The following is a 21,809-nucleotide window of genomic DNA, read 5'->3' as shown; positions in this document are numbered from 1 at the left end:
GTTTGTGTTGGGAATCAATACCGTCCTTCCAAAGCGGCACATACTAATCCCGATTCACAGTTCCAAGCGCTAGATTGTAAACCGGATTCGTTCTATTAAGCAAGGCAGGAAATGTCAAAACGCCACCCCACCCCCGGCACGCAATACGCTAGACTGCGCGCATTGATTCCATTTCATGAACGTCTAAATCTTATGTATATATATTTTAAAAGCAACCACAACGTATGCTTTTAAAATACACTAATTCTGAACATATCTAAGAGCAGGGCTTTGACTTTTGCCATCAATTCTTGATTGTCACTTCGACACCTGAAATAGCGCCCCCGGAATGAGCCACGGGTACTGCAAGCTAGGGCGGAAAAAAAGAGGCGCAAAGCCCGTATTTCCTTGGATCCCAGCGGGGCTGAGGGATGCGTAAATGGGCACTGCATCGCCACTTAGAGAAGTAATATGAAAGCAAAAGAAAAGGAAAAAAAAGAACTGGGTTGGGAGACCAAAGCAAACCTTACACCGAGTCACACCGTTGCTTCATCTAGCTCAGGGACTGAACCTCGTACCTTTGAGCTTCCTGCTTTCACCCACAGAATCCTGCACTGAATGTGGAACCTGGTGCAAAAATGCCGTGAAAAAAATTAATCAGTCCAGTTAGCAATAGGAAACGGTAGGTTCCTTCTGGTGACGCTTTTAGGCTGCATACAAACTATATACATACCTTTAAAGCACAACTCGAAACAAACTCTTCCCCACCGAGAATTCTGGGCATTGTAATTGACCTCTCGCAGAGTTACATTGCAACCCTTAGTAAATTACAGTAATTTCTGTAAGTTCTGAATTGGGTTGTAACTCTGCGGCTTGACAGTGCAATCCCAGAATCTCTACTTAGAAGCTAGTCTCCTTGAGTTCAATGGTAACTGGATCTAGGTTCGTACACCAATTTGGGAACAAGGCTCGTTGAGTTCGGAGGGTTTCACCCATGGATATTTACTCAGGAGTAGGTACGACGGGAGGCAATGAGACTTTCTTTCTAAGGGAATGTGCATTGGGTTGCAGTCAGGCGGTTCAATCCTACTCGTGTTTACTTGGAAGTAACTGTCCCACGGTGTACAGTGCGGTTTAAAAGTAAGCGTGATTAAGACAGTCCTCGAAGAAACGTGCGCAATGAGGGTTTGCGTGACTTGCAGCTCCGCAGAAAGCTCAGAGTCCTTTAAGTTCAAAGTCTTAGAAAGTGTTAATGGAAGGGTAAAATCCAAACGGCTACAGGGCTTGCGGCTTTATGCGTTGTGTGGATCGGCCGCCTTCTCAGTAGGACAATGACTCCCTGGACGGTTTTTAAAGTCCTAACTTGTTTTTGCATGAATTGGAGTCATCTGATTTCCCAACTCCATTTATTGCATGTTATTTTCCCCCATGAAAACCGGAACAAGGTGGAGATGCGGGAGGAAGGCCCTCATCCATCTAGCATCAAAGAAAGTGTTATTTGGAGTTGGTGGGCGGAGGGAGAAGCACGTGCTCCAAACAGGATTCCAGCGCCCAGGAACCTTCAGTTCGAAGGTTCCAATTGGAGTGTTCGCGACGTTCCATTTGGAACGTTGGCAGCAGGGTTCGAACGTCCCGCGTCTCTCTTTGCCCTCCCTCCCTTTTCGAATGAATGAGATGAATCGCAACAGTGCAAGACAGCGAGCCGGCGCTTGCAACCGCGGTGCCTTTCCAGGCAGGCAGCTGCGGGATTCCAGTTTACAACTCACCTCCGTTGAACCTTGTTAGTTTTGCCAACCCCGTCGAAGCTAATGAAAGAAGTTGCATTGATGGCGACTCCAGTTACCAGTCAATATAGTGGTACCTCGGGTTACATACGCTTCAGGTTACAGACTCCGCTAACCCAGAAATAGTACCTCGGGTTAAGAACTTTGCTTCAGGTTGAGAACAGAAATTGTGCTCCGGGGGCGCGGCGGCAGCTGGAGGCCCCATTAGCTAAAGTGGTGCTTCAAGTTAAGAACAGTTTCAGGTTAGGAACGGACCTCCGGAACGATTTAAGTACTTAACCCGAGGTACCACTGTACTCCATATAAGGAACAGGTGAGGGAGTATCTTCACAAAAGCATTCCCAGCGCGCGCATACAGGACACACATGAAAACAGGTCACGTTTAAAGTTCTCTCTTGTTCCGGATTTTTTCCTTTGCCTCTCACTTAAATGCGCTGGAAATGCTGCATTTCTGAAAAGAACATATTGTATTCTCGTGATTATAATGTGACCCTTCGGAAGGGCTGCACAGAACGCAGCTCTGCACGCCTAGCCCAATCCAGGCGCCTGTCTTGGCTAGGGCTACAGAACCGAAGCAGCTGCTGTGAAATACTGACATCGCGGAGAACGGGGAGGTGCACAAAGCATTATCCCCCTTCCCCCAATTTCCATCCCTCTCCCTGCTTCAGACAGAAGTTCCCGTCCTCCAAAAATTACTAGTATAGAAGGGGTTTGCACCTGAGGAAGGGAATGCCAACAACTGCAACCAGCTATGATTCCCTCTCCAGCTTGCAACGCTGCTTCCCCATTCACCTCTATGAAGCGAAGGTGTAAGCGGAGGTGGAGGGGTAACCTGTAGCTTTCCAGATGTTGCTGAACTAAAGCTCCCTCTCTCCGCACCACTGGCCAAGCTGGCTGGGGGATGATGGGAGTTGTAGTTCAGCAAACCAGTGTAGTGCGGGAGTTAGAGAGGGTCAGACTAGGACCAGGGTTCAAATTCCTACTCGGCCATGAAGTACACTGGGGTGACCTGGGGGGGGGCAGTCACCACCTTTTAGTCTAACCTACTTCACAGGGTTATTGTGGAGCTTATATTGGGGGGGGGGTGGGGTTTGAACCATGTATGCCGCCTTGAGGTCCATGAACAAAAAAAAAGGTGATATATAAATGCAATAAAAGAATGAAAGAAAGAAACCAGTGGAGAAGGGCACTCCGTTGGCTTCGCTGCTTAAATTTTACTGAGAAGAAAAGTCTCCTCCCTCCAAGGATATGCGCAGGAGAAGGCAAGACAGCAATAATTTCGGCCTAGGGAGGTAAAAAGCTGAATACACATGAACCCAAATACAAGGGGAGTGAAAATAAGGTGTTTGGGGGTTTATTGTTAAAGAGCACTTGGAAATCAAAGCGAAGCTGGGTGTCTACCAACGGTGCTGAAACTGTATTCTACAGCTCATATTAAGGGACTTGAACCCATTTCGACAATAAGAATTGGATTTATGCTTGTTTTTTGACAGACCAGTTCACAAGTCCCTTAAAAATGAGCTATGAAGAGCGCAGCCTTTTTACAGGTCACACGGTCTATAAAACCGCCAGAGAAGGCAGCAGCGCATCCCTCAAACAAATACTTCTTCACCTTTTCCCCACAGGAGGCTGATGACTGTTTCCAGCTCCTCCTTCCTAAGAAAAGTCCAGAGCAGAGGCTGAATGAGCAGTCCCGAGGATAGACGGGAGTTGAGATGTCCCCGCGCAGCAGTAGACGCTTCAGGACGCTCCCCGGTGTATATTTTCATGACTGGGTAGGTGGGCGTTGTTCCCATCTAGTCCCATCGTAATTCTTTCCCACCCAAACTCTTGTTTTTGCGCAAATGCGCTTTAAGTGACAGTTACCGCTCAGGAACTGGGGGCCGCCTTCTGCAGGCGATTTTGCGCACAGCCATGCGGAACCTCTTGAGTTCAATGGGGTTAGATTCCCAAGGGTGTCTGGGGCCCTTGCCTTGATTGCGCCTGCTTTAGGGAAATGCTTTCCTTATGGGAGTTTGGGGGCGGAATGCCGGGGCAAAACACCTCCGAGGTTAATTGTGAATAGCATTTTTAAAGCGGATGTGTTCGTGATTTGATGAATGACTTGCCCAGGCTTTATTGGAAAAATGTGTGTGTGTGTGTGTGTAGACAAGACAGACAGAGAATCAGCCGATCTTGTCTTCCAGCGCTCAGCTAGGGTAAAAAATGAGTATCAACGTTAATATTATTTTGCGCAAACACTTCTTTCGCTCTGTTCAGGTCAAACAATTCAAAGCAGCCACCACGCCCAGTTTCACACAAAGGCACTTGTCACAATGAACCTGGGCTACCTCCTCCCACCAGTGGCGTAGCGTGGGGGGTGCAGGGGGGCCGGCCACACCGGGTGCAACATCTGGGGGGCGTGCGCTTGCCGCCTCCGGAGTCGCCGAAGAGCCTCGGGCGCAGGCTGTAGCAGAGCCCCATGTCTTGCGGAACCGACGAGCTGTGCGCGCGTCCGGGCTGAAGGCGTCCGGCAGGCAGCGGCTCTCAGCGCTCACTGCGGTCCCCGGGCGTCAGGGCCGCGGAGGGCGCGCCAGGCAGCCCCTCCTCACAGCCCCGCCACCGCCATAGCTGCTGCAGCTGCTGGGCCATGTTGCATTTTCCTCGCCTCTCTGCCCTCCTCCTCCTCCAGGCAAGCAGCGTTGTTTGGGCGGCAGCGCCAGCGGCAACTCACCTCAGATCACCTGACACGGACCCCCATCGCTGTGGCTACCTTACCGTAAATACCCCAGCCCAGGCAGCAGCAAGAAGAAGCTGGCAGCGGCGACAGGTTAGGGGTTAGGGGCGCAAATTACTTGCCTTGCCCCGGGTGCTGACAACCCACGCTACGCCACTGCCTCCCACCCCACCCGCTTCCAGAACCTGTCAATCAGCTGCTGCCCATTCACCACCCAGATTGTGGCCACTGCAGTGGAGGCCAAGGAGCGTTCATCCCAGCAAAGTAGGGGACGGGCCGCCAACTCAGCGGGAGAGCATCCGCCTTGCAAGACTGCCAAAGGCCTCAGGTTCGAATCCCTGGAAAGCCGCTGCCAGCCAGTAAAAGCAAGACTGAGAAGGGTGGTTCGTTGGTCTGACTCTGCATTAGGTATTTTCCTAATTCTCTCTCTCCTCCCCCCCACCCGTTCCAAGTGCAGTTTCAGCATCTTAGACTCCTACTTCTCCCTAAGCAACTTCAAACTCCATCCCAGGTAAAATGGGAGGGAGGGGGAGAGGCAGAAACTGCCTTCGGGAACCAACTTTTCCTTTTTCAAAACTTCAGAAAAGTCCCCCGGTGTCAACTGGTTTGGGTCACAACAGCTGCCACCCGTAGGTCACACCTGAAACTCATTCCTGGGCTGTACCTGAGCCCCGTTTGCCTTCCTTGCTCAACGTTTGAGCGATTGTAGATCGCCTTGCTGCAATTCCCAGCACGCTTAGCAATCTACAGTTCCCATGTTTTGTTTTGTTTTTCGGGGGGGGGGGAGATATGCTTTAAATGTATGGTGCGCACCTGTCTGTCTTGTTTAAGGGCGAACCATTCACAGGCGCTTGTCCAATGACTTTTATTTCCCCTCGGAGCAGGGTAGCTAAACTGTTCTGAAAGTGTGTGTGCAGGGAGAATAACAAGGGGAAACTCCGGGAAAAGGAGGGGTTAGGAACTAAATCCTGGATATAAAAGAAAACTCTGGAGAAGACCTCATATTTCATTTACAGGCGCAGCAACTAACGGCGCTTGGTTGGATTTCTTAACTTTGCACAGCTAAACGTGAATTCCCGCAGGTCATCTAGTGCTAGGAAGGTTACAGCGCCCTCTTGTGCATATCCTGAGGCTGAATTCATCCTTGAAAAAAAAACACAAGAACATTTTGAGAAAACGTGTTTCAGTTTCAGGCCTTGTCTCTTACACATCACGGACTGAAACTAGCTATTCCCTTTCAGACTGGGGACGGACAATACTTCCATTGGGGAAGAGGGGTTGGGTTGGGTTGAAGTAGCTTAGGGCTCTCTAACAGAGATATCAACATCCTCACCAAATTATTTGTATTTTCATCTATTTATTAAATGTGTATACTGCCCTTCAGCCAAAGATCTCAGGGCAGAGCCTCCCCAGGATTTACAGAAGCTGTCCCGGATTCTGATTTGATCCCGGAATGTACCACTTTTCTTTACGGCGTCTCTATTTTCATCAGAGAAATGTTGGAGGGTACGGAGTTATAAGACCCCCGAGCCATCTGAGGGCAACCCTGCAAAGGATCATAACCAGCACTTTGAATTGTGCCCAGAAACAGATCAGGAGCCATTGGAGGTGTTGTAACATTTATCATAATGTAGTATTATTATTGTGCAAGATGTGTGGCCCACTTAACATGAAAATACCATATATCAAAGCAGTGCACAGAGAAGTGGGGAAATACGTAAAACAATAACATTACTGTGGGATGTGAAACACAGAGCAGTCAAATACAACATCCCTAGAGTGGACATAAAAGGGGATGTCTGGACCAGCCAGTCAGAACTTCCTGTTTCCTCCTGGGCTGGGACACACTCCCTCTGCATGTGACCAGAGGTGGACATGACCTCACCTATGCAGGTAACAAAATACCTCAGGGGAGGCAGCCCCTTTGACTCCATTCCTCAAAGAAGCAACATCATCTTAGTCTGAGATGCTCTCTCCTTATGGGAAGATTCCAGGTGTATATGTTTTGTAACTTAAGCCTGCCTTCTGGGATCCATTTGTGAACAGAATGTGAGTACAGTGGTACCTTGGGTTACATACGCTTCAGGTTACAGACTCCGCTAACCCAGAAATAATACCTCGGCTTAAGAACTTTGCTTCAGGATGAGAACAGAAATCGTGCGGCGGCAGCACAGCAGTAGCGGGAGGCCCCATTAGCTAAAGTGGTGCTTCAGGTTAAGAACAGTTTCAGGTTAAGAACAGACCTCTGGAACGAATTAAGTACGTAACCAGAGGTACCACTGTAAACTATTTTATATACTTTTATACAAGACTGTGCCATGTCTTATCTTTTTATGAGGAAATAAAGGAGAAAGTATCAGGAAACTTATTTTAGAGGCTTATACAAGCCTGGCACACGTTATCCGCTGTACAAGTTTAAAAAGGGGAATGTTACTCTGCTAAATTATATAGAACTTGTTAACACAAGTTGGGAAGGATATAATTTAACAATATATCCTCTCCTGCATCCCTGAACATTCCCACAATTACAATATTGGATAGAGAGAGAGGATAAAATTCACATGATCACAATGCTAGCTGTGGACAGAAATTAGCAATACTAATACAGTACAAAGCTGGGGAAGCCTGAGTGAAAATAAAAGTTTTTAGCACACACCTGTTCCTACTAGTTTTGGCTTAGCCTTAGAGCACAATCAAAGCCTGTGCACCGTTACTCTGAAGTAGGCTCCTAAGCCTAAATAGGATGAACAAGAGCAATGCTTTGCACACCCTGGTTTAAATAAGGCTGCAGTCCTATGTATATTTGCTTGGGAGCAAATCCATCAAAACTCAGCAGGGCACATGCCTGAGTAAACATGCTTAGGACAGCACTAAGCAAGGCATGGCTTGAGCTGACTTTGGTATAACTTGAATGCAAGATCAGGACCTGAGATGGGTGATAGGGTAAGAATTAAACACAGTGGCCTCTCTTTGCTGAAACAGGTGAGACCCTTAATATAGTTTTTTGAAGAAGAAGAGTTTGGATTTGATATCCCGCTTTATCACTGCCCGAAGGAGTCTCTTAACCACTACACCACACTGGCTCTTACCACCACGTGGAAATCTTTCTCTTCCCCTTTCCCACTCTTTATTTCCTGGGGTGAAACAACTTGTCTGGCTTTAAGCAGTAAAGGGGGGGGGGAGGAACCCTCTAGGGGGAAAGAGAACCAAAAATAGCCAAACAGCGACACCCAGCACAGAAAAATGTGCAGCTCACTCAGCTGGCGAGATCTGCAAGGGCTTGGCTGTGCTGAGATTGCTAGCTCAACAGTGGCTTAAGTCAGAGGTTTCTGCTGGTTAGGAAGCAGAGAAGACAGGACTGCTGAGATCCTTAGTTTATGACCCAGGAGAAAGGCTGAATTGAGTTTCCATTTCCAGCCCTTGTATTTGCAACCAGAAATGATCACCTTTAAGAACATTCTTCAAGGTGAGAAAGAGGGCTTGAACCCTGCCATCTCCAACAAAAAGAAACAGGTAATAGATGATGAGAAAGAGCTTTCTGCCTTACACCCGACCAATCAGAGTAGATGATTGTCTCAGCTGTGCCTTGCATTTAAAGCACACAACTCTCCCCCAAAGAATACCGGGAACTGTAGTTCATTAAAAGTGCTTTGAATTAAGAACAGCCTGCCGGATTAAGCCAATGACCTATCCAGTCCAGCATCTTTTAAAATGGCCAGCATTTATAACCAGTTCAGGCCAGACTCATCTCCCCTTGCTTGCAATCTGATCAAGTAGCACTTGGTGGACGTTGTGGCTTTGGGCAACCAAGGATGAAATGGTCCAGAGTGTCTTTTCTGCTTGCCTCCTGCAATCTCAGGGCAGTAGAAGTAGAGTGTTCTCTCTGGTCGGAAAATGGGAGGGAGGTTCTCTGCAGCTGTTGCTGCTGCTTCAGCCAATGGATGAGGCCAGGTTGATATTTTCCTTCCTATGGTGTCCTTCCTAGGAGGCGTGGGATATCCCATCCCTCTGGACCTTGGTGCCCTGGCTGGTGGCAGAAGCCAACATGTGCTGCCTTTCAGCTCTCCAGCCCCAGAACCACTGGAAGTGTCTGTTCTGTCATGGAGGGAAAGGATGCTATTCTGATGGTGATATATATATAGAGAGAGGATAACTAGCCCCACTGTACATCAGGGAGGGCTGTGTGGAGAGAGTCTCTTCCTTTAAATTCCTAGGTGTTTATCTCAGTGAAGGCCTTACTTGGAAAATCAATACAACCCAGGTGGTTAAGAAAGCCCAACAGAGACTCCATCTCCTCAGAGCATTGCAAAAGAATGATGTCAATCAACATCTGATGATCTCCTTCTACTGGTCTACAATAGAAAGTGTCCTTTCATACTGCAGCACGGTGTGGTACACTGGTTTGACATCAACTGATAGGAAGCGCCTACAGAGGGTGGTGAATACAGAACAAGATTATTATGGGCTGTCCCATGAATCCGCTGGATGAAATAGTGGAAGAACGTTGCCTCAGGAGAGTGAGGAAAATTCTCAGGGATGATTGGCACCCTGGCCGGCACTTTCTTGATCTCCTGCCCTCAGGCAGAAGATATTAGTCACACCAACAGGGTAAAGAACAGCTTCTATCCGTGGGCTGTTAGGCTGTTGAATGAAAAGATAACAACAGGGCAACTGACTTTTGGGTTTGGTGGGTGTGCATCAGTAAATGAGGGGAATTAAGATTAAGAGAGCTGTGGGGGGGGGTGCTTGTGTAATCTCACAGTATACAAATTGTACAAGTGACAATCAAGTATTTCAATTTCAATATATTGCCTACAGCTGAAATGGTCTGTTCTACAGCAGATGGCAGTCACTATTACATAGCTTTGGAGTGCTTTAAAAAACAACAACAATTTTGGGTTGGTTTGCCATCACCACCCTCTCTTGAGGACTAGTGATTCCAGGTCAAACCAGACGTGTTTGCATTTTACCCAGAAGTTTTTAAAGATGAAAACAACAACAGCTAGAGTGTGCTTCGTTATCAGGATCACAGCAGATGTGGAGTGGCAATTGAGCTCACCCCTCCCCCACCTCAATCTGGAAGGAAATACCCTCCCATTTGCATTGAAAGGAAATTCTGGCACCACTCAGGTGACGGGTATTCCCCCCCCCCCCAGCAATAGGATCATAGAATTGTAGAGTTTGAGCAGCCAGAAGGAAGGGCTCCATCAAAACCTCCATTGTGTTGGGAGATGGAAGGATAAATGGCCCCACGGCTGGTGAGAGGCTGTTTTTTCAGGAGCAAATCAGTAGGCAAAACATATGCTGTTGACCATGCATAGGCAAACTCTGGCCCTCCAGATGTTTGGGACTACAATTCCCATCATCGCTAGCTAACAAGACCAGTTAGGTTAGGGATGTGGTTAGGGATGATGGGAATTGTAGTCCCAAACATCTGGAGGGCTGGAGTTTGCCTATGCCTGCTGTTGACTCTTCTTAGAATCATGGAACAGTAGAGTTGGAAGGGGTCATGAGGGTCATCTAGTCCAACCCCCTGCAATTTAAGAATCTTTGGCCCAACGTGGGGCTCAAACCCACAGCCCTAAGATTGAGAGTCTCTTGCTCTGCCAACTGAGCTATCCCAGCACTGCTCAGAATAGACCCTGGCAGGGGTGGGACATTTGTCAAAGGATTTTAAGAAGTGTGGCTGTATATTATGATCTGGGTAATCCTGAGCTTCATTAAAACATTAATTTCCTTCCTTAGGAAAATAGGATGCTGCCTTATTTAGACCATTGACCTATCTAGCTCCATAGTGTTTACACGGACTGGCAGCAACACTCTTTCCTCTGTCCTATCTGGCGATACTAGAGACTGAACCTGAGACATTCAGCACAGTGAGCAGATGTGCTTCCACTGAGTTTCCTTCCTTCCATATGTTAGAGTTATCAACACAGCACTTTAGCTATTCACTGATCTTAAAGAGTCTCTACACTGAAGAGACAGAACAAAACAGTTAATTGTGTCTTCCTGTCCCCCCCTCCCTTTTCCTCTTTTCCCTTTGCTCAGAAATTGTAGTATGAATGAAGACATCAGTCTTTTCTGGTAACATTCTGTTTCCTGATACATGTGAAAAATTATATGCTGCCCTAAAAATAGCTCACTCATGTGCTTATAAGCTCAGTGTCACACGCACATATATCATAATATAAATAGTCTTCAGTGTTCCTGTGTGTGAAGTCACCCTAGCCAGGAAAAATCCAGGCATGCAAAAGGTTTCTAAGTTTACCTTTTTGTTTTCCCAGCCTGTTCAGAGAATTTTATTCCCTGATGAAATTGGTTTTCGTGCGTCTTTTAACCTGCTGTCTTCATCTGCTGTTCATTTTTTATGGCTGCGTTTCTTGTTATTGGGTGCATCCTTTTCCTTTGATTGCTTTGTAAAGATGTCCTGGATTGTTTCTTTTTTGAAGGGCTGGATAAAAACAAACAAGCAACAGGTCCTTAATTAATTAATGCAAATGAGGTAAAAGAAAGGAGGAGGATTGCTTCAGTTTAGGGCTGACATTTGGCCAATTCATGATTTGTAAACTAGAGAGAGAAAATCCATATATGCACTATATACTAATACAGTGGTACCTCAGGTTAAGTACTTAATTCGTTCTGTAGGTCCGTTCTTAACCTGAAACTGTTCTTAACCTGAAGCACCACTTCTTCTAATTGCATTACGCATTTTCTTATCATTACCAGCTACAGTGGCCTCCAATGAGAGAAGTTTCAATATATTAAAATGAATTAAGTCTTTCTTTCGATCAACAATGGCTCAAGAATGCCTAAATGGTTCAGGATTGATAAACATAAACCACGATAATGCAGAGTTGCTTGATTTTTCCTGCGTAATTCAAGAATTTGCAGAAAAGAAAGCTAGAAAGCATTTTTTAAATGTAAATACTTAAAATAATCCTTTTCCCTATGTATTTTTTAAAAGCACTATTGTATATCTATATTTTCCATTTTGTCTTTATAGGCAGATACGGTTCAAGCCTTGAAATAAAATTGTCAGCATAACTTTTGTGAAAATTATTTATATACTTACTTATTTATAAGACTTCAGTTATCCCCAGGGTAAAAAAGGGGGGGCACATTATCTACCTGGCCTGGGCCTCTGCCTGGCTCTGCAAGGCCCTGGTGACCACTACCCCACATCTTGTAGCAGTAAATTCCCTAATTTAACAATGTGCTCTCTGATAAAGTAGCTCCTTTTGACTGCCGTTAATCTCCTGAATTCTGCTTCATAGGAGAACCCCAGGTTCTTGCACGTTAAGAGATGGAGAGAGACCACCTTTTCTGCATTATGCATAATGACATGCACATGCATATATACATGTAATTGTGCATATATATCTCCAGAATCTTATCTTATCTTTCTTCACAGGGGAGTTGCTTTTGCACCTTAATGATCATGGCCACTCTTTTCTGTAACTGAGTAAATGAAGGACATTACCACATTTCCTGTGCCTTCTGCTCCTCTGAAAGGGGACGGGGAATTGGAGAGTCAGCATAAAGTAAGCCACTGGATTTGAAAATAAATTGATGCAGCACCACCTCGTGGAAAGCAGCCGACATTTCATCCTCTTCCCCCTCTGTTGTCAGTTTGTTAAATCAACATGTGTTTCTCCTTAAAGCTCTCGCATTGGAAAAGGTTGTGGCTGCATCTGTTGGCCGGCACTAAATGTGCTGGCATATTTGTTAGCAAATTCTGAGCATCGTTATCAAACCTTGATGGAAAAAATTCAGTGCACCTAGTGTTTTGCACTTTTGTCTTCTTCCAATCTTCAGCACTTTTCAGTGACAGGCTTGTGCTCAGGCTAGTCATAATGCTTTGGGTGTGTGTGTCACAAAATATTCAGCAAAGAAACTGTGGGAATGTTCAGGGATGCAGAATTCTCCCACTGAGCGAACGCATCCGCTGTGAGTTTAAAAAGGGGAATGTTACTCTGCTAAATTGTGAACTTGTTAACACAAGTTGGAAAGGCTATAATCAAACAATATATCCTCTCCTGCATGCCTGAGCATTCCCGCAAAAACTTCCTGGTTTCAATACCTGAGAAAGCCTGGAATAAACAGGGGACTGTACAGTGCAGGGTGGGCTAAGACACCCTGAGACAAGTCATGAAATTATGCCTCCCCACACACACCCGTCTTGTGAGAGGGAAGGGATAGTGTGGAAGAAGTTTTGCTTCATTTGAAAAAAGTACTGTACCAAAGCAGACTTCTAAACACAATGCTTTTAAGAATTCGGAGCACATCATACATAATAAATAACCATGGTGTTTGAAGAATCAGTAGTAGATGCAGCAAACTCCACTATAAACAGCATGGAAGGAAGTCAAGCTCTGTGTATATTCTGTGAAACACTCACGTCATGCAAGTACCAGATCTGGTATTTAGCAGAGAACCCGGCACCCTGAAAATATCTTGAAAACACTGACTTCTATTATTTTTTGGGGGAAAAAAAACAAGATTCCAGTCCTCACTGGCCTCAGTGCTCTTCACAGCCATCAACCAACAAGGCAAGTTGAGTTTTGTAATCAAAACAATTTCCTGCCTCACCACATTGACCGTAGGGAGGAAAGGAAGAAGCGAACTTTAAAACATGTGGGCGTTATTGCTGAAACCGCAGAGATTGGCTAAAAGAGAGCTGGAGTGATTTGAGGGCAAGGCACTTCTGCATCGTAGTTGAAGTCACGTGAAAACCTTTTCAAATTTAAGTAGGCGATTTACATCACAGAAATGGGATTACCTTGTCTTAGAATGAAATGTAGGATTGATTGATTGATTGATTGATTGATTGGTTTTTTGCATGCCTCTCAGTGCATGATGATATCTGGAGCACTAGTGACTGATACTAGTTTGGACCAAGACTTTGTGTGCTGCTGCTGTTGCTTTTCTCCCAATGGAACATGCTATGTTTGTATACAGTGAAACGGCCATTACCACTGACAAAATTGTAACTGACAGGTCTGCAGGCTGCGAAGGAAGTGGGGATTATCAGAGCATCCCTTGCCTATTTCCTTGGCTGAACTTAACTCTGGGGTGATTCATGTTGCAGAGTACAGTTTCTGATTACACTCCCCAGACCTAAATATACCGACTGCATAAAAATATCCGCCGTGTATGTGCAACTAGATTTGCCGAGCCTTGTTATTTATAATGGCAAAGGTAAGAGAAACTGGTCTTGAGCAGGCGAGATGGCTATTTTGAGCCAGAGTTGTGACCTCTAAAGGTACACACAATTTCGCCATCAGCTTTTCCTCTTGGGTCTCAGTCGGACCTGAAGAACGGCACTCTTAAAAATTATCCTTCAGATTCTTTCTGGTATGACGCCGAACATTTGCTGGATATTCTGTTAGCGTTTGTTAAAGATTCCCACTAGTGATCTCCAATTAGATTTGGTTTCAATGCTTTTTATATTTGTATCTTATAGCTCGTGTGCAACATATTTTATCTTTGACAGTAGTCATGTAGCAGCATTTAATAATTAACTGCATTTGCTAGTAGGGATGCAGTTTTATTTAGTATCTATTTCCCAGCAGCTTACAATGGCTCACATTTTACATCACATATTGTTTTCGAAAGCTCCAATAATCCCCACTTCCTTGGGTTTTCTTGTTTTATATTTCCGTACACTGTTTTGAGGTTCTGCTCTTTCTTTCTTTCTTTCTTTCTTTCTTTCTTTCTTTCTTTCTTTCATTCTTTCATTCTTTCATTCTTTCATTCTTTCCAATCAAGCGGTGTATAAATTTTATGAAATAAAAAAAGAAATAAACAGTATCGTTTCTGAAAGTGCAAATTAGATCCCTTTGCATTTAAATGCAAAGGGAATCAATTGTTTCCTGCATCGCTACAGATCACATTTGCTCATCAGATCAGTATGAAAGGAAACCAGGGTTTGCTTCCTGAAGCTTATGCAGTAGAAAATAGAGTCAAGGGCTGCAGATTCTCAGACATTTCACTGGTTTAATTGTTTGTGTTTGTTTTTCTAAAATGGTCTTCTTTGTAGGTGGTTTTTAGCCACAAGGATGCCTAATTAAGCATTCATGGATGCCTTCCGGTCCAGATCATTCTCTTTGTCTCCACCTGGCTGAATAGAATTAATACATGACAACTGGGCTCTCGAGAATGAAAACAGATGAAGGTTGCTCAGGGGTTCCCCAGAAGTCCCAGCAAGTTGCTTTCTGACTGACTAATCGGAGATAAAATGAAATCCGTTCCAATACGCCTAATGCATTCCGATGCAAGGCTGGGGTTCATCGGCATTCTAAACGCATCATGTTTAGAGTGGGACACCAGAAATTATCTATCCATGATTTTGACCTCTTACACCTGTCAAGGCACAAAGGTATCTTAGTGGTTTGGGAGAGTAGAATAAATCCACAAAGCTGGGTGTTCAATGTGTTTACAAATAAAACTGGAATTGTGGGCCAAGGTGAGCAAATTCTGCATGCACCAGAATAAGCCAGTTCTGAACTTAATCACTAACTTTCTCAATTATCAAAGGAAAAACAAGACTACATTCTGTGGAATGTTCAACTACACGATGGAATCTGATAAATCACATGCCAAGGTACAGAGTTTGCTATTTCTGTAATAATTTTGATAATTGTCTACCATCAAAACAAAATACTTTTAGCAACTTAGTTTTGTAGGGGGTTAGACTAGAGCAGGGGTCAGAAAACTTTTTCAGCAGGGGGGCCGGGCCACTGTCCCTCAGACCTTGTGGGAGGCTGGACTATATTTTGAAGAAGAAAAAAGAACGAATTCCTATGCCCCACAAATAACCCAGAGATGCATTTTAAATAAAAGGACACATTCTACTCATGTAAGAACACACTGATTCCCGGGCCATCCATGGGCTGGATTTAGAAGGCAATTGGGCCGGATCTGGCCCCCAGGCCTTAGTTTGCCTACCCATGGACTAGAGACTGTGTTTCTCAACCTTGGAACCCCAGATGTTGTTGGACTACAACTCCCATCATCCCTGAGCTCTGGCCTTGCTAGCTAGGGATGATGGGAGTTGTAGTTCAACAACATCTGGGGACCCAAGGTTGAGAAGGGCTGCCGGATCCTTAGGTCTCTTCCAACTCCACAATTCTATCTTAAATCGGGTGTGTGAGGAACCTGTGGTCCTCCAGATGTTGCTGGACCACAGCTTCCTTCATCAGTGGCCCTCGGTCCAGTATACCTGAAGGAGCGTCTCCACCCCCATTGTTCAGTCCAGACTCCGAGGTGCAGCTCCGAGGGCCTTCTGGTGGTTCCTTCACTGCAAGAAGCCAAGTTACAGGCAACCAGGCAGAGGGCCTTCTTGGTAGGGGCACCCGCCCTGTGGAACGCCTTCCCACCAGATGTCAAAGAGAAGAACAACTACCAGACTTTTAGAATACATCTGAAGGCAGCCCTGTTTAGGGAAGCTTTTAATGTTTAACAGACCACTGTATTATAATACTTTGTTGGAAGCTGCCCAGAGTGGCTGGGGAAACCTAGCCAGATGGGCGGGGTATAAATAACATCATCATCATCATCATCATCATCATCATCATCATAAGCTATGGTGACTAAGGCTGATGGGAGTTGGGAGTCCCACAATGTCTGGAGGACCACAGATTCCTCACCCTGTTTCACAAGTAAATAAATGCACAAGCTTAGATCTATGGAATGTGTCACCTGGAACCGCATAGAACAGGACTTTTAACATCTTGGCCAAGGAAAATTCCATTGGTTTCAGCTGCAGGTCATGGCCAATTCAACAATTTATGGCCTTTTAAATGTGTTTGTGGGTTGTTGTTGTTGTTGTTGTTATGCATTTTGTGTTTTCATCTTCTATTTTTATCTTGTAAACTGCCCTGTGAACTTTTGGATGAAGGGTAATACTCAAATTTAATTGATTGATTAATAAATAATAGTAATAGTAATAATTTTCAAGCCCACCATAGAAAAACAAGCAGGGAAGGAGTGGAGGAATTAGAGAAACCAGTTTCAAATCCACACCTTCGAAGAAAATGAATGGGGTTATAAGTTCTGGTTGAATTAAAATGCACACCTGTTTCTATAGCAACTATTAATTATCCTTACGTAAGTTTCACTTCAAGATAAAAAAAACACCTGAAAAACTTTAAAATGATAATGTGTGTTCTTGACAAAAGTATACCATTCTATTTCGGCAATTCTCCACCGCTTTTAATAGGAAGCACTGAGTCTTTCAGCTAAGGGAAGTTCCACCTGCAGTACTTGTACTTAATTAAAGGCAAATTACAGTTGATAAACAGCAGCCCCTCTGGCAAGAAGTCTGTGATAATGTTCTACAGTGAAACCTTCAGCAGAAACTCCAGTCAAACTCCAAGAAACCCCTGCCCAAGTTGAGATTTTGTCTCTGTATTGCATCCACCATCAGGAGGGCCAGCTTGGCCCCAGGGTCATGGTTGCCATGCAGTATACATGGCCCTGGAACTTAAATTTGTGGGTGCCCAGCCCCTTCATGGGGAACTTTGTGGGTGCTCAGACACCCAGGGCCCCAGGGGCCTATGGCACCAATGCACCATATCAAAGATGGATGCATTTTGCAAAGGTCGTTGATTGGCTGCCAGTGGAACTCCATTAAATTGTGGTATGCTACAATTAATCCATACATTCTAATCTAGGGGGCCAACCTTAAGACATCTTCTTGCCTGAGGCACAACAGCAAATGGTGCTACCTTGCTTGCACAAATGTCATGGTTCACAGAATCCATGTCTGACCAAGTTATCTGGGCACCTGAAGAAGAAAATCCCACATCTTCATTTAGCTGTCTGTGATGTCTCCAAGATTTCATTTGTGACATTAATTTGACGTTGAAGGGACAGTGACAGAGGCCAAACCAGCTACTTCTCCATATTTCATTAATATTATTATTAATAATAATAATAATAAATAACAACAAGTTATTATTTTATTTATTCCCTAAACACTCTGAGCGGCTCCCAACAGAATATTGAAAACACAATAAAACATCAAATATTTAAAACTTCCCCAAACAGGGCTGCCTTCAGATGACTTCTAAAAGTCAGATAGTTGTTTATTTCCTTGACATCTGATGGGAGGGCGTTCTACAGGGCGGGCGCTGCTACCAAGAAGGCCCTCTGCCTGGCTCCCTGCAACCTCACTTCTTGCAGTGAAGGAACCACCAGAGGACCTCAATGTCCGGACTGAACGATGGGGGTGGAGACGCTCCTTCAGGTATACTGGGCCAAGGCCGTATAGGGCTTTTTAATGGTCAGCACCAACACTTTGAATTGTGCTCGGAAACATACTGGGAGCCAATGAAGGTCTTTCAGGACTGGTGTTATGTAGTCTCAGCAGCCACATGTCAGACGAATCCTGAAAATGTGGTCCCATGTGGGGCTTCGCCTAGCTTTGTGCACCTTGGCAGTTTATGAGGGGAACTCACAGCCTCCTGTTGCAGCTGCTGCTTGTCATCTGTCCCTCCCTGCACCCCCCCTTCCCCATAGCCTAGAGATGTGCAATCCAATCTCTTTCCCCTTCTCCCGAATGCTTTGTTTAGGCTCTACAAAGCCCCGGAGCTTGGGCCGCGGCTGATCACTTGTGCGGCAGAGGCTAGACTGATGCACGGGCTACAGCGGATGTCCTGTGATGGTAACCTGAATCCAAGACCCAGTTAATTTGTTTGAGAAGAGTGGACAACTTGATGCTGCAAATTTATATGCCCTGAAACTTGCCCCCCTCCCCTTGAGCACCTGTTAGAAGCCACAGAAGATGAAACAGCCTTTCGGTGACTCCTCTTCTCTCTAAATACTCTCAGCAATGTCAGGAATCTCGGGTCAAAGAAAAGCAACGAAAACAACAGACCTGTGGTCTAACATTTCAAAGCCAAGCTAGTTGAGGGAGATGAACCTGCTGTCCTGGGGCAGGACTTCTGCAGCCATTTCAACAGTTTAAAGGATTTTTACTTGTCCAAAGAGCAGAGAAATGAGGCTGTAATATGCAGAGAATAAACCAGTCCTCTATCAAGCTGTCCTGCTGCTAGAATCTCAAGACTTCAGTGATGATAAAAGGTAAAGGTAAAGGGACCCCTGATCATTAGGTCCATTCGTGACCGACTCTGGGGTTGCAGCACTCATCTCGCTTTATTGGCCGAGGAAGCCAATACAATACAGTACAGCTTCCGAGTCATGTGGCCAGCATGACTAAGCCGCTTCTGGTGAACCAGAGCAGCGCACGGAAACGCCGTTTACCTTCCCACCGGAGCGGTACCTATTTATTTACTTGCACTTTGACGTGCTTTCGAACTGCTAGGTTGGCAGGAGCAGGGACTGAGCAACGGGAGCTCACCTCGTCGCGGGGATTCGAACCGCCGACCTTCTGATTGGCAAGTCCTAGGCTCTGTGGTTAACCCACAGCACCACCCGCGTCAGTGATGAAAGACAGATGAAAAATGGAGGGGTGCAAAATGAGGGTGCAATAGTCATTCTTTTCAGTGTGAAATGTTAGTCATACTTTCAGTATGAAAAGTGAGGTAACAGAGGCTTAGTGGAGAAAGGCCAGGCGGAGAAACAATTACAGTGGTGCCCCGCAAGACGAAATTAATTCGTTCCGCAATTTTTGTCGTCTAGCGAATTTTTCGTCTTGCGAAGCACGAAATCCCATAGGAATGCATTGAAAATCAATTAATGCGTTCCTATGGTCAAAAAAAGTCCAAACAAAGCCAAATTTGGTACAACAACAGTTTATTAACTGCTCTTTAAAGTCACACATACTGTAAAGAGCAGTTCAAAAATTGAAGGGAAAATAAATTAACTTTATAAACATGACAGAAAAACATTTAAAAATCAACAAAGTGTACAGTACATTTTCTAAGACTCTGGGGGACCACTCAAAGAAGGCTCCTCTTCCACTCTTTGCTTCTTGGTCAAGAACCTGTCCATAGTCTGCTGCTTTATCCGCCTTTTCAGCAGCTCCCTGAAAGACGACATGACCCTCGTATCATAAAAGTTCCCAGCGTCATGTGCCACGTGCTTCTCATGGTGGTGTAGATCTGCAAAAGTCTGCACCTCCTTCCACTTCTGGCAAATGTCCCTCAGTCTTTCGGAGGACAGCCGTTCCTCAGTTGCTTCCTCCTCTTCCAGTGAGGCCTGCTCCTGCGCAGCCTCTGCCTGCAGTTCGACCAGCTCCACGGTGGTCAGCTCGTCGTCGTGCCCCTCCACCAGCTCGCAGACGTGGCAGCCTCTCCATGCCTGACCCTCTCCAGAACTGGCAGCCTCTCCATGCCTGACCACGCTGTGGATGCCAGATCTTGTCTTGAACCGGTCAAACCAACCTCTGCTAGCCTTGAAGACTTCTGGCTCGGCTGAGGTTCCTGGCTGTTCCCGGATGAGGTCAGCGTGCAAGGCCTTGGCCTTCTCACAAATGACGGCCTCAGACACTGTGTCCCCTGCACGCTGCTTCTCTTCTATCCAGATGAGCAGCAACTTCTCGACCTCCTCCAGGACAGCTGGGCGGTTCTTCACGATCCTGGTGACTCCCTTGGCTGCATCAGTCGCCAGGATCTTCTCCCTCATCTTCAGGATGGTCCCGATGGTCGATGGGTTCCTGCCGTACTCCCTGGCGATGTCCGTCACACGCATTCCGCCGTCGTGCTTCCAGATGATCTCCTTCATTTCCAGCGTCACCTTCTCCTTCTTCCTCTCGCCGGCCACCGCAGCAGCAGCAGTCTTCTTGGGTCCCATGGCAGCACAGCTCCTACCTTCGTAAACTCAGAAACAGAAAAAAAAATCAGTGATGTGCTTCAAACCCAAAAAATACAAAAGCAGCCAGCCACCCACCACACAGAAATTAAAACCCAGAACCAAGGCCTTGAATCCCAAGCACCCCAACCCCAAATCCAAAATCCAAAAACCCCCAAAAAAGTTTTAAAAGTTTAGCTTACCAAATGGATGAAAGAAAAGTTCTGGAAAAGCTTCAACAATCAACCACCGAAGTCCTCAGAAACCTCAAATGGCTGCAAAATAAGTTTAGGAAAAGCTTCAAAAATCACCAATGTCTTCAAAAACCTCAACTGCTCCCACAGACACGCACCAACCCACCCACAACACAGAAATTGCAAACCCCTCCCCAACTGCTCCCCCAGCCCCTCCCCAACTGCTGCAAACCCCTCCCCAACTGCTTCCCCACCCAGACAAAAAAAAATTTCAAAAAATAACAACATGGCCAGCACTCAGAAATTCAAACTCAGAAAATTTTTCAAAAAACAACAACCTGGCCCAGTGGTCACAGAAAATCATAAAAATTCCCCAAAAAACCCCACATGGTCCCAGATTATCGCAAACCCCTTCCCAACACCAAGTCCTTGAATCCCAAACACCCCAACCCAAAATCCAAAACCCCCCAAAAAAGTTTTAACAGTTTAACTTACCAAATGGATGAAAGAGAAGTTCTGGAAAAGTTTTGGAAAATCTTCAAAAGTGAGCAAAGTCTGAGAAAAGGCTACCAAACCACGTGCTAACAGTTGCTCCTCGAAGTCAAGTCGCAACTGCAGCTGCTCAAGCTAAGCACCCTTGGTTTTAACGGTTTTTACACAAAGGAAACAAAGTCGCAAGACGTTTTCGTTTTGCGAAGCAAGCCCATAGGGGAATTCGTCTTGCGAGGCAAATCGCGGACAAAAAAACCTTTCGTCTAGCAAGTTTTTTGTCTTGCGAGGCATTCGTCTTGCGGGGCACTACTGTATGAAGGTTCTCCTTGGCTTTCCACCTACCAGCCTATTACAGTGAAGATGTTCAGCTACTGAACATAACAGTGTGTGGAATTTCCCCCTTTTAAAAAAGGTGTTTTGTGGCTGCAATCCTAGCCCCATTTACCAGGGAGTAAGTCCCACTGAATTCAATAGGACTTGCTATCAAGTAGGCATGGTTAGAATTTCAAGATGATGAGGTCCTCCTGCAGTCTAGAGTCACTCCAGCTAAGCAGCTGCCCATTATTTTCCAGTGAGCTGGTAGAGCTATTAGAAAGCTTCTGGGTTATATATGGAGTTTGCCTGGACACTAGTACCCCCTTTTCATTGTGCATTTATCATGATTTCTGCTCATGATGCTGTCAGGGCAGTGATGCCTTTTCAAAACTGTTTGCCACAGCAAATGTTTTTGGGCTGGCAGCCTGCTTTGTTTCCAAATGGTGACTTTGCAAAGCTGCAGCTGCATCCTGCTGAAATCCCATAACCTTTTATATCACCAATGGTCCAGGATTTTCTTCATCCCCCCTTTTTAATTTTGATAATTTATTTATTTCAACAGTTCATAGACCACTT

The 21,809-nt window shown here is 45.5% G+C and overlaps 1 protein-coding gene across 1 annotated transcript; it reads right to left on the bottom strand.

Moving 5' to 3' along the window:
- Positions 1-283: 283 nt before the first annotated feature.
- On the bottom strand, positions 284-21,236 carry LOC309350561 (putative CENPB DNA-binding domain-containing protein 1; the record flags this gene model as incomplete). Its single annotated transcript, XM_081877526.1, has 3 exons — positions 20,922-21,236; positions 19,714-20,507; positions 284-349 (listed from the first exon to the last, which is right to left on the bottom strand). The coding sequence occupies exons 2-3, from the start codon at positions 20,233-20,235 to the stop codon at positions 284-286; spliced, it is 588 nt and encodes a 195-aa protein (XP_081733652.1). The 5' UTR covers positions 20,236-20,507; positions 20,922-21,236.
- Between the last annotated feature and the right edge of the window lie 573 nt (positions 21,237-21,809).

This window comes from Podarcis erhardii (assembly GCF_964252035.2).
Source record: "Podarcis erhardii genome assembly, chromosome: 9".
Classification (NCBI taxonomy): Eukaryota; Metazoa; Chordata; class Lepidosauria; order Squamata; family Lacertidae; genus Podarcis; species Podarcis erhardii.
This window is presented reverse-complemented; position numbering and strand designations above follow the sequence as displayed.